The sequence below is a fragment of the Lissotriton helveticus genome, chromosome 4_1 (genome assembly GCF_964261635.1).
Source record: "Lissotriton helveticus chromosome 4_1, aLisHel1.1, whole genome shotgun sequence".
Lineage (NCBI taxonomy): Eukaryota > Metazoa > Chordata > Amphibia > Caudata > Salamandridae > Lissotriton > Lissotriton helveticus.
In genome coordinates, this window is record NC_136063.1 from 150,058,087 (window position 1) to 150,071,665 (window position 13,579).

Below are 13,579 nucleotides of genomic sequence, written 5' to 3' on the forward strand. Positions count from 1 at the left end.
TCAAATATAAAAAGAGCTACAAAATATAATTGCGAAATATGTTCTATATTGTGCTAATTGCATACTATGCCGCATACATAATGTTTGTTAATGCATGATTTAGCTTTAATTTCCTGCATATTGTAGTCAAGCCAGTTGTAATACTAGTTCCTTGCGAAAAAAATCAAGTGGCCTTGCCTGTATATGCCTTGATGCGTATCCGTTTTATTCTTATGATTTTTTTTTTAATCATTGATTTATGTTGTTTAATCTATGTATAGTGTCTCGTGTGTATTATTATACAGCCACTGAAGTGCTGCCATTTCTCAGCGCCTGAGCCTTGGCTCAGGCTTCGAAAGACTTTTAAATACAGCCAGGGACTACTAGGCCCGGGCGTGTTCCGGGTATTTGCGCGGTTCTCCTGGAGGGTAAACGCTGTTCAGTGATCGGTGTCAGTCACTCGGGCCCTCCTCTCCTGGTCCAGGCCTGGCAGGGGTTGCTATGGAGACCCGGAGGCCTCCTTCCTCCTCCTCCTCCCCCTCCTCTCGGCGCCTCTCGCGCGCCCCCTCGCGGCCTGCACGCGGCCGGCGGGCCCGTGACGTCAGGTTGTCGAGGGTGACTGGGACGCGGCGGCGGCAGCAGCATCAGCACCAGGAGGGACCTGCCTGGCCGCGCGCTGCAGCCGGGGCCGCGAGGGAGGCGGCGAGAGCGGGGCGCGCGCGCGCCGCTGCACCCTCCCCTTCGGACAGGCAGGGGCCGCTCGCCGCGCCCCCCAGCCCGCCGCCACGGCGTCCTCCGCAGCCTCCGCATCATGGCAGCGCTGCCCGGGGTTAGCGGGAGTGTCTCCGCCGCCGCCGGCGGTGCCCGCCGCGCAGGAGCACCAGGAGCAGGAGGAGCGGGCGCCCCCGGGCACTGCTGCTGACACCGGCAGCCGCAGAGGGAAGATGGCGGAGAGGTGAGTGCGGTGCACCCGCGCCGAGAGTGGACTGCTGCAACAGCATGCATGCGGCATCATCCCCCCGCTGCTGCTGCAGGTGCGCGCGCCGCCTCCCAGGACCCCCTCCCCCCCCCCCACGCCTGCCAGCGCGCGCCGCCCGGGGACCCGCGGCTGACCCCGGCGGGCACCGCTGCCAGCCTCACCTGCAGGAGGGCGGTGCGCGTGCCCGCCTCTCCCGGGCACCACAGCAGGTGCAGCACCCGAGAGGGGGGACAGCAGCACTCGAACCCGAAACCCACCCCCCAGTGGAGGAGACTGGCACTTAGGGACCGAAATAGTGGAAATGATGTCTCAGCAGGGAGCACCCGAATGCCACCTGCTGAGGACTGGCAGCGATCAACAGCTGTCAACATTGCATGCTCATGGGCACCGGAAAACCCGTCACTGTCAACATCAGGACATGGCCCAGTACCGGGCCGAGGAGGAGGCAGCGTCCAGCCACTCAATATTACACCTCACTGTCAACACTACATACTCAGGGGGCGGAGGGTACCTCACATAATACACTACTCACAGCCGAAAACAGCCTGCTAAACGACTGGAGAAGAGGGTGTGTGTTTAAACCACTGTCGATATAATATAGGGTGGGTTGGGGATCGGGAGTGAGAATGCCAAAACACCTTACAGCTGCATAGCACCTTACGGCTGCATAAGCACCTGCAGGGGTAGAGCAGTTATCAACAACTGTCACTATTACATGCTCGGGAGAACACCTCCCAGTCAACATCACTCACCCAGGCAAGAGCCCCACACGGCTGTATGCCACCTGCCTGGGGGAGATCAGCCTCAACCACTGCTAAAACCACATTCTTTTGGGATGGGAGAGCACGCCCCAGTTGAATAATACCTCCTGGGGAAAGAACAGCTTCAAACACTGCCAGTGCCGCATAGAAGAGCACATCAGAGCTGCATAACACCTGCTGAGAGCATCTTCCAGTCACTGTTAGTCTTACATGCTAAGGGTGTAGACGAGCACCTCACATCCGATACCACATGCTTCAGCCACCATCAGTACTACATGGGTGAGCACCTCACAGCTGAGCAACCACATGCCCAGGGGAGAGCAGCTTTCAACCACTGCCAACACCACATGCTCCGGGGGTGGGAGAGCACGCCCCAGCTGTGTTCCATCTGTAGCTACAACCACTGTCAAAATCCCACTCGGGGGGTGGGAGTGTACCACACCTCTTAACACCACGTGCTGAGAGGAGAGCAGGTTCAACCACGGTCAAGAGCACGTGCTCAGGGGGTTGGAGGGCACGTCACAGCTGTGCCCCACCTCCTGAGAGCAGAGCAGCTCAGCCACTGCCAATACCACCTGTGCGTGGAGTGGGAGACTACGCAGCAGAATCATACCACCGTCTGAAGGGATAGCAGCTCATCCATTGCCATTACCAACACCTCACAGTGATAGCAGAATCCCACTCCTGTGGAGGAAAACACTATGTAAAGAGGGGAGGCATACACACTGTCAAGATCACCCCCCAAATGGGAGACAGTCTCACGCCCCTTCTCTGCGGGCCATCACAAGCAGAGGCGGTCACTGTACAGCACACATTGTATCAGGGAAGGGTAACCCACCAACCTGTAACATGCCACACAACCACCACCATCATCTGCGGAAAGAGAGCGACCACCACGCAGCATACATCACCCGGTGAAGAGAGGCCACGTTTCCCAGCTCCCTCACAACCACAGTCACCGACTTGCTGAAGGGTGCTTGCTGGCTCTCCAGCCCTCGGTGCTACTAAAGTCTGAGTGTATGGAAAATATAGCCCCCAGTTTCACATATAGATCAGCAAATTTGTTTTATATGCACATATACACACCGGAGCTACAGTCACACTCTGACCCTTGGCTTTTAAGGTCTGGGTGAACAGAGCAGATACGGTTACCAGTTCTTTAAAATGCATTGGTTCCACACAGAGGAGTATAAATCTCACCCAATCCTATTGGCTGTTTGGAAGTGCTTCCAACTAAATTACTCAAGGGACTATTTTACATCTGAAAAGTGCACGCAATCATCGCACTGTTTACCACATTCAGTTCTTTAGCTTCGGTACCCACTCAACACAGAAAGCAATTCTTTTCAGATACACCCCCCCCATCATTGACAAAGCCACCAAGGTTGTCTGTAATTCAATGACGAGCTTTTTGTGCTCGAAACGCAGGCAAACGACATTCGTGAAAGCCTGTGTTTACAAGCATTTGCACATTAAAGCTAGACCGTTTGGCTTTGCCAATGCTTGTCAAATTTGCAACAACAAAAAAGCATATCAACATCTTTAGCCCACAGACGTCACCCATCCACACACCAGTGAGGACATCGCCGCCCCCTCTGTTTCCCCCATCCACCACCTATGTTTTTGTTCTTTTTCATGGTCTGTTTGAGTGACAGGTGGACCCGGAAACCAGCACAGGAGTTCACTGATTACTCCTTGCCACTGCGAGCTCCGAGCAATTTAGCTCCACTTCATCTGCTGTCTAATTTGCTGTTACACATTTCTCTCGCTTCTGAAAGGGCACCACAGACCGTGCAACCTCACGTTAATTCTGCTAGTAAGAGTGGGCGGCTCTCGTGAGAGGCAACTGGTAATTAGCTCGTGAGCCCCATCACTGACAGGCCACCTTCACATGGCTCGTGCGCCGTTTAGTTGCACACGTCACGTTTTGTTGTAAATGCAAACCTGCATTTTTTTTATATTTTGGTGTTTCTCGTAACTGTTGTGACTGTTAGTCTGTTACTTTAGTTAATATGTTCCCTGCCCCAATCACCCCCCCCCCCCACCTTGCATCTGTGGCTGACAGATGGGACGGAAGACCCAGGGGACAGACCAATGCACTTAAAGGATTGTCTGTCGATTTTGATGGCTATTGGAAACGGGATTAGGCGGCCTCCTTTCCGTATCTGTGATGGACAGTCCTGCATATCTAAGGTACGAATGGGAGCATCCTGTCTGCACGGCTCTGGAATGAAATGACCGGTGTCCAGCAGATGTCAATCTCTGCTCAGCCTCCCGGTTCCACAAGGTTTGCTTTTGAAAAGCAGCAGCATTACAGTAATCTCTCTCCTGCCTTCCTTCTCCGATCACAACATGCTTCTCTCATCTCCTGCTTTTATTTGATTCCATATGGATCCACCTTTTATTTTATCTGCCAGTGCCATGACCGCAGCTGGTGGGTTATCATCAGATTGCGCCAGGGCTGTGATGATGGTGGACCCATGCTGGGGTATTGCAATACGGTAACATCACTTACACACATTAAAGCATAGAGATAATGGCTGATATCTGTCACGATTCATTCTGTCCCGGGCCTTGCCTTGCATTCATATGGTATTAACTCGAATTTGAAATTCTTTTGCAGATTAAGAACCCAGGTGTTGAATTATGTTTGCACAGTTTGGTAATATGTGTTTACATGGAATGACCCTGGCCAGCATTTTTGTTTACATGGAATGAACTGGGTTTTGCATTGTCTTTGCCTCATAATGAACCTCGTCTTGGATTGTATTCACATGGAATGACTATGGTCTTGGATTTTGTTTACATGGAATTACCCTGGTCTTGGATCGTGTTTACATGGAATGCCCAGGTTTTGCATTGTCTTTACCTCATAATGGCCTTGGTCATGGATTGTGTTTGCAAGGAATTCAGATTTTCCACAGCTGAGGTGGGTAGAAACTCATGATTTTATTAAAGACACAGAGGCTGATATTATAACTTACTTCTTCGAAGGAACAGGATACATGTACTTATCTTACCTGTTAGCAGCAAAAAGAAGGAAGGTGGCTGCCAGACATGGGATTATATAGAGATTGGCATGTTCTTGAATTCCTATTCTAAATTCTTTTTGATTGTTTGTAGTTGCTGCTGTGAGTTTGCAATTAAAGAGGTATGCATAACATTGGCCTCCATGCCTTGACATACTATTCTGTTTACATGGAAAGACCCGGGTTTTGCACTGTCTTTACCTCTCAATGACCATGGCCTTGGATCGTGTTTACAAGGTAGTGATCCGCATCTTGAATCGTGCTCACATGGGAATGACCAATTACTCTGTCTTTTCAGAGTAATGACCCAGGTCTTGAGTTGTGCTTTTCATGGAATACAAGACCCAAAGACACATGTCTTTTATGGTTATTTTGGTGCAACCCATTTGCATTCCCATGGCAGCAACAAGGGCCTTCTTGTGCCTTCCAGCGGTCATGACCTAGTCTTTGCACAGTAATGACCCAGAACTCGCTCTCTATTTACATACAAATATTGAGATTGTGACTTGTGTTTATGTAGTGATGACGCACATGTTTTGAATGATGCTTTACATAGTAATGACACCAGTGTTTTTATTTACACAGTATAGATCCATGACTTCCGTGCGTGAGCACGTGAAACCCTCAGGTCTTGTAGTTACATTCTAATGATTCCAGTCTTGGAAAGTGTTATCCTGCGAGTTACTTGGCTTGTGAGCTATTCTTTTCATAGTTATGGCTCGTGATTTTTCCCTGACTACAACATCCCACCCTGATGATGTGAAAGCTCCCTTTAACAGATCTGGAAGAATTGACACACAACAAGGCAGTGTGATGACCATCCTGGGGGAACCCTCAGAGATGAGTTAGATTCTGCTTGAACTCATGATTTGCTAATAGTTCTCAGTCTGACAGATGGGAAAAAAAGAGAGCTTAAGAGGATGTCAGACTCCGTGGAAATGTGGCATCGTTTTTCGATTTTATAGAGACTTATAAAGCACACATCTACCTATAGGTGTCTTGGTGCTTGCAGAAACATGAGCATACTGAGCCGGGATATTACTGATTGCTAAACAGCCAAGTGTTGAGTTCCCTTCTGAAAACAAGGAGGGTGGGTATGGTCCTAAGATGCAATGGAAGAGAGTTCCACAGCGTAGCTCCTAGTTCACTTTTCTGACTCTAGTGATGGTAATCAATCTAGCATTAGCTGATCGAAGATGTCTGTTTGGGGTATGCCGGTTAAAAACTGTACATAAAAATTTCAGTCCTTCCCTGTGCTAGGCTTTATGGGCCAAACAGAGCAACTTAAATTTAATTCGCTGTCTCACCGGGAGCCAATGGAGTTCCTGTATGCCTGCGGATATCGGCTGATATTTGGTAATTACATTACAGTGATGGACTTGGTTACGGATGGCAGTGTTTTCAATCTTGGATGTATTCTTTTGATCCAGAATTTTGCTAACACAGAAAAGATACAAGGAGGCAGCAAAGAGAGAGGAGCATTGTATGTTCCAGCTTTAGCATGTGGTCATCATTCATATAGATGGGTAAGCCAAACCATCTGATGACATCTGGTCCAGTGATTAAAGTTGAAACTTATGGTGGTAAAAGTAGAGAGATCTGTGGGGCGCCACATGGGCCAAGCCTGCAGCAGAGGGAGGGGAAAGGAGAATTATTTTAGTCATAGTTGGTCATGAAGAACATTTTGGCCTGCTGGAGGTACTGTGGATCTTATAGAGGCCACAACCTATAGGTAGTATTCCTCAACATCTGCGAACAGGGTCATCTAGATGAGAGTGGTTGGAAGCTGAGAGAATAAGGCGTGGAAGGTCATGTTGGAAAACAGATGTGAATGATTTTGAGGAAGATAAAGAACATCCCTACTTGCTGGGAAGAGGACCACTGCACTTTTCATCGCCATGACTTCAAAGGGCAAGTTAGTCGCAAAACGTCTGTGTGTGCAGAATGTCTGAATCGAATGAAGTAGCGAGAGAGAGTATTGGGAACCTGTATGATGTAAGTTTGGCTGTTGGTAGGCGTTGATAGTGCTGTTGTGAAGCATCCGTGTTTGATTGGTCTGACGATTTTCATTATTGCAACTTAAGGGCTGGTTGGTATAATTGAAAGTAATCAAAAACAAAAGTACTCCAGTCATAGAATATTCATTGGTATGAGGGCCCTACCTAATCTTCATTACGGAGAGAGCGGTGTTGATGTTTTAGTTGGAGTGGCGGAGGTTGGGAAAAATGTATGCATGTTAATGTCCTAAATCTAGGAATGCTGGCATCTAATAAACAGAGTCCCATACTACCCCTGTTTTAAGAGCCAATACTCATGAAAACAGTTTGCAAGTGATTTATTTACTTATTTAACTAATCCAGGAAGCATTGTTGAGCGTCCTCCCAGTTCCTCCCAAGAAACAGTTAAACGGGCAATGCAACCGTGGTTTATGAGTCTTTCCTTTGATCTATTTTGAGACTGCCAGGGAAGGCTGCACGGCACATAATTGCTTAGAAGTGTTTAAATAAATATTCCCTTCTAGAGCAATATGCACTGCCTGCCTGTGATAATTTTAGTAGATTTCAGGTAATCAGAAGAGGGCTTCTTAAAGGTCTCTTATTAAGGAACATTTTCACAGTCTTAAAACATTAGGGAAATTATGTACTTTGTGCCACTGAAGTCTCTATTTTAGTTTACCAGCAAATCATGTTCATTGATAGTGTGTTTGGCTTTCATGCAGTGATTGTGTCACTTGGGAATGGAGATTTTTTTTCCGAGCCTCCTAAAGTTGTTCAGGCAAAAGGTAAAGTGGGTGAGACTTGAGCTGGGTCAGGCGAACATATGTCTCTGGCAGTTCTAGATATGGGTCTCACACTATGAGACATTAGGCTGTTGGCAATGTTTTATGTTTACCTACTTCACCGAATATGTAAACGTGTGTTTAGCCAGTAAAACATATTTGAATGCAAAATTGTCTAATGTAAAGCTACCCTTGTTCCCTGCATCGGTCAACAGGACAGAGCAAAATGTGATAACTCTAAGCTGTCCTGAAGACCAGAAAGAGAAGCAGTTTCTTATTGCAATGAATGACAAGTTAATAAGTCTTATTTTTGTGCTTCGATCTGAATTAGTTTGGGGCTTAGGGGCAAACATGGCAAATGCAGAAAAGTGCCAAGTTTGAAAAGGTAATGATTATTCAATCAACACACTTTTTATTAGATTTATTGTAAAATGCAATTTCTAATTTATGTTGCTTTCTAGGAATAGTGACAGTGCAGATGGGTTGCGAGGGAATGGTTAGATTGGAGTGAGGATGTCAATGGGGTGTTTTGAGTGTAGAAGAGGGTTAATGAAGTCCATTGGTGAGATCTGCTCTGCTGTGAATGGGTGGAGGGGGGTCAGGGCAGTCTGAAAAGGACAGCTGGTCAGCCTTTGTAATACGGCTGATACCCTATCGAGTGATTAGCAGCACTTTATAAATCCTGATTGATCAGCGTATGCAATCAAATGAGTACACACTCTTTTAGCTTGTTGTGAAGTGTAGAAATACTTTTGCTTTTATTTGTATAGTTATTTTCTTACATCTACTCGCACGAAATCGCGATTTCCCCAAAATTCGATTAGACCGTCCAATTTTTGGCTTGTGTGCGAGACTGCACTGAATTTACAGGGAGGACAGATCTGCGGATACAATTATGAAGGTCTGTGGAAAAGATGTATTATGTCTTCAGGAATGAAAGGTAAAGTCTGAGGAAGAGAACAAGATGGGTTCAATTCCTACTAATGTTTCATAAACTAATGGCAAAAACAATCAGAGAAGTACATAAACCGCATTCACTGTATTTATTTTCAGCATTCCTGATGAGTAGGCAAATAGCTAATTGAATTATGAAGGGTTTTTGTCCCCCTTGCACCGCTGTCTCTTCAAATACAGTGCGAGTCTTGATGTCAGGGTATCTGTCTCAGGGGCGGCTTCTCCTTAATGGCGTTAGAGCGTCGCCCCACTGGTCAGTCAGTCACAGAAAAATAAAATGCCTGCTAGGGGCTCTGGCTGGCCGTGCGTGGAAATAATTAAATATATATTATATGAACACCTACTAACATATTTCAGTTCATGCCCACCCATATTATGATTTATGATTAACATTTTAAAAGAATATAAAGATAAAAGCGACTTTAAATATAGGTTTTTGAGAAAATGAGTTTGGGATTAACTAAAGAATATTTATTTAGTTTACTAGCAAAAAAAAAAATCACAATATCACTGTGCACATGCACAAAGATAAATTCAAAGACATATGCACGGTTAACTGTTATCACCGGAGTGCTGTGTATCCACTAAAGTGTGGCACCTATAACTCGGATTTAGCAATTAATACATGTAAAACTGTCTCTGGCCTAATCTTGTATTCCCCAATAACAGCCTTGAGAAAGCCCAAGACTTGTACGCCATTAAGAGGCCAAACGTGTGTTGGCTGCATCAGGTTAAAAAAATTGCAATACTCTATATAAGAATACCATATCTAGGACAGAAGAGCCAAATTGGGGCCACAAGTATACAAAATCAATATATACCATAAGAGAGGCAACTGAAATCGTATTATGTATATCTGAGAATCACTGGATAATCATATCAAGCCCCATTAAGGCATCTATAATATTGACCAGGACCAACAAAAGTTTGCTTAATACATTTTCATATGAATAATCTTCCTAACTTGTATCATATGTTAATACTCATTCATGGAAATGCACGTTCTATACAATAACAGTTTGAATACAGAGGGGTGTCATTGACCTTATTCTCAACCAGTGTAAAATTCCCCCATAATTGATAATGCGGTAAGACATATTAAGGTCGTTGATGAGCAGGCCTAGAGTGGGTCAGGCCAGAAAAAACGTTATACAATATTGAGGATAACTAATTGCTGTGTAAAGGATTCCCATTGAATTGCTTACAAATCAAAAATGCATCTTGTGGATATCCTGAAATTGGGCATTATGCTGGCCCTTGTGGATTAATGTTGGACACCTTTAAAGTGATGAGTAAAACATACCTATGAACGTATTGACTGGTAACTGAGTTAATTTCCCTGCTGGCAGCCCAGTTGACGACCTGGATTATCCGTTTGACTGTGAGCAAAATTCTGAAAGAAACGTTTTTGGGACTGTGACAGATGGTGGTGGTCTTGCTGTAAAATCAAACGAGTGCCTGCTGCTGACACAAGTGGTGGCTTTTAAGGAGAAAACAAAGGTTTCTTGTTTTTACAACTCTCTCATTGGTTCAGTAGTGTTTGCTTAAAGCTCAGGACATAAAATGTGAAGTTATCTCCTCCGTTGTCCGTCTTGATTTTAGATAATTCTCTGTTGTGCATGCACCCAATGCACGTATTAACAAACATTGAAAAAGCCACTAGGCAGTGCTTCATTTGAGCCAGTGGTTTCCGGGTGTCAGCACCAGCACTTAATTGTCAACACCGGTGCTTGTGACAGTCTGACTAATTTAGAGCTGAACACAACAACAGTTCATTATTAATTCAATATGCATTAAAAATTACTATTACCTGCTGCCCAAGCCATTCTGTTAGCTTTGGGGGCCTGGACTAGTCTGAATTGTCACATTTGTAGGAGTAGTAGTTGTGTTGTGACTATCACTGGCAGCATGGCAGGGGCAATATGCGGTGCAAGCTGCTTTGGTGACGTGTTAAGAGCCATGTCACTTTTTAATTTTTTTTTTTTTTTTTTTGAAATTAAGCACTGTCAATAGGTCTTGCTTGAATTTTGACTGCTGCCAAAACACTAAAAATACTACTGTATTGATAACATAAAATAGATTTTCTGTACAGAAAGTAACCCATCGTGCATTTCAAGCACGCCATAGGACGTGGAATAATACAGCAAACAGCCAATAGCAAGAGGCTAGAGAGAAATACTCAGGCTGGAGTCAAATTTCAAAGGATTGGCAATAATAGGTCTTGGATACAGCTGTATTGTTAAACCAGACTTAAAAGGATAGTAGCAATTTAACCTTATCTTTTAATCCTCAACTTTCGTATAATGCTCTTGCTGTATCTGTGTTCCTTATCGGTTATGGTGGGTAAAGTAGTGTCTAAGGAATATGGGCCAGGAAGTAATTTTTGGTAGGATGGAAGGCAATTACTTCAAATAGTGTTGAATCTGCTTTTGAGGTATGTTGCTGTCTGTGGGGGAATCCTCTCCTCACTCTGACACACAACGCGCCCTGTTCTCCCTCTTGGTTGTACTTTGCAAAGATGTCATTTAATCTTACCCTTTGCCATCTCAACTCGTGCCTTCTCTCTTCCACAAAAAAAGTGGCCTACTTTAATCCATAATAGCAAACCATAGTTTGTCATCTCGTACCCCCCCCTCCTTAAGGCCTCACTCTAGATCTTCGTACATGTGCATTAGAGCTGTCACAAGGATGGAGGAAGAGGAGGCGGTTGCCCAGGCCACGCCCTGCCCAAGACCTAGCAGTCATTCAGTAATATTTATTGATTGAGGTTTTTCTTATTGTCAAGACTGATTTGCATATGGCCATGTCTGAACTGGGGTGGCTTAGTGAGCAAAATAACGATGGATTAAACCCAGATTTGTGACAGGGGGTGAATGTTTTGCCATTTGTTTTGCTATTCACCCTATGTGGGAAGGGTATGCCCAGACGTGGGTCCCGTGCTCACTGTGCCACTGGGCCACAGCTATCCTGGCTGAAGACGGCTGATAGCCAGAAACCGGTCCTAGGATGCTTGATTCCGGTCCAGGGAAGACATGGCTTGGCAGTTCAGGCTGAGGCACAGGGTCAAGACTGATTGTATATGACCATGTCTGAACTGGGGTGGCTTGGTGAGCAAAATAACGATGGATCAAACCCAGATCTGTGACTGGGGGTGAATGTTTTCCCATTGTGCAACATTCCGTCCATCATCTTGTTTGTTTTGTTTTTCTTATTGTAAGCAGGCCTGCCACCTTCATCAATAAGTGGAGAGTTTATATCTCCAACCCACTTGATGACACCAGATACCATGTTTTCTCTTCATTAATCTTTAGAAGTAGGTGCCTATGACGCTTGCTGAAACTGCAGCAGTGTCTGAAGGGCCCCGCATTGGTTTGACTTCAGGCCTCGCAAAAATATTTGACCAGGATAATGTGAAATGAGACAAACTCTAAGTGTATATTGTAACTGGTCTCCTTGGCCCTTTCTGTCCTCGACAGAGGGACTTCTGCTGCCTCCTCTTCTGTCCGGGCTGCCTCCTCTGGGATGAAGGCTGCCCCTGCGGCAGGTGGGGGTGTTGTACGAGATGGAAGCGGTTCTGAGCTAGTGTGCTCTGCTGCTCGCTGCTACAAGGATGCTGGGGTCTGCAATGGGACAGAGGCAGAAATCCATTCATGCATTTAGTAACTAATGTTTTGCAAAATCTAATATCTGTTGCAGCTCTCAGGAACTAGATGGAGGAAAACCATATATGCTGTTATCTTTTTCCTCTGTTTCCAGGAGCAGGCATCCGGCGGAGGACAGGCAGTGACAGAAAAAAACATAACAGTCTGGTCTTTGTTTTTCGGTCTAGAAAAGGAGAGGGGATTTTTTTTTTGTTCGTTGTGGTTGAAAATCCCATGCTGGTTACTGCAGAAGGAATCCCAGAAAAGCAAACCGCCGCCCTCCGAGATAATTCTGTTTCCCAGGCAGCTCCCGCGGTCCTCGTTGGTAGCGGATCTCAGAAAGATTTTTTAAAACTGTTTTTCTCTCACTGGGAGGTTTCAGCTGAGACCAGGCAGCGGGGGAGGACGCGGCTCTCCGTGGGTAAAAGGGAGAGCCGTGCAGCGGCGGCTGATTCTGCACTGCAGAAAGAGCGTCAGCTGCGGGGCCTCCAATGGAATGCTCAGGGCTCCCTGGGAGTGTCAGGATGGGCCCTCAAGCACCAAAAGAGAGGGCAGGCCTAAGTGCACAGGGATGCCCTCCCTCAGTCGACCTCAGTTTCCATTTCACTGAAGTGAAGGTTCAGTTACGGTTTTTGCTTTGCTGCTGCCCCACCCTGATTCCATTAATGGTTTCTTCCAACACCTTGACCTCCCACCCCAGCCAACCATTTGTCTGGAGTTATCAGAAGTGCACAGGGACCTTTTTCCCACAATATGTTTTCTTTGGCAGGGTTCATTGCATTTTGTGGGTCTTTTCGCTTCGCGCCATGCCCGTAATGCATATTATTTCCATCAAGACTACTAGGCTTTGTAAAATTCAGTGCTTGCTTTGTTAAAATAAATAAAGAAATAGAAATAACTCCAGGCCGCAATATTGCGCTTAAGTGTAGTTGAATGTCCTGGATTGGGAATTTCAAGCTTACCTGGTCTTGATCTCTCCTCATGCCTCTTGCTTCCTGCACCCGACGCTTCCTGTCTCTTTCTCCAACTCTCGCAGGCTCTTTTCCTTCTCTTCTTTCCTCCTGGTCATTTTCTGTGTATTTCTCTTCCTCCTCCTCTACTTTTTCTGCCCTTCTCTTTATTGGTCTAGAACAAAGTCAGATGGTGAGAAATTAGTTTTGGTCTAAAAAATGAACGCCTGAGTCTGCTCCTTCCCAAATTAATACCCTCTCCTTAAATATTTGTAATATTTATCCTTATTAAACCTCCTAAAAAGAGAATTGCCCCCTCAGGTTGGAACATCTTCTTGTTCTTCTCACCCTGGAGTCTTTAGAGAGGTGGGCAGCCGCAGAATGCCACCCTCGGGTTCTCCACGCTGCAAGGGGCGGGTGGGAGAGGCCACATGGCTTATGGGAAGAGGGACATCAAATAATTGTATTATCCATTGAGATGCTAGTCTGCAGAGCACAGGTGACAAC

General features: G+C 45.9%; 1 protein-coding gene across 1 annotated transcript in view; it reads left to right on the forward strand.

Annotated features, from left to right (window-relative positions):
• Nucleotides 1-633: 633 nt before the first annotated feature.
• ARHGAP39 (Rho GTPase activating protein 39) overlaps nucleotides 634-13,579 on the forward strand; it is an 854,292-nt gene continuing 841,346 nt past the window's right edge. The window contains exon 1 of the mRNA XM_078686621.1: nucleotides 634-934. Coding sequence (XP_078542747.1) covers nucleotides 924-934 — 11 coding nt within the window. The 5' untranslated portion in view covers nucleotides 634-923. The remainder of the gene's footprint in view (nucleotides 935-13,579) is intronic.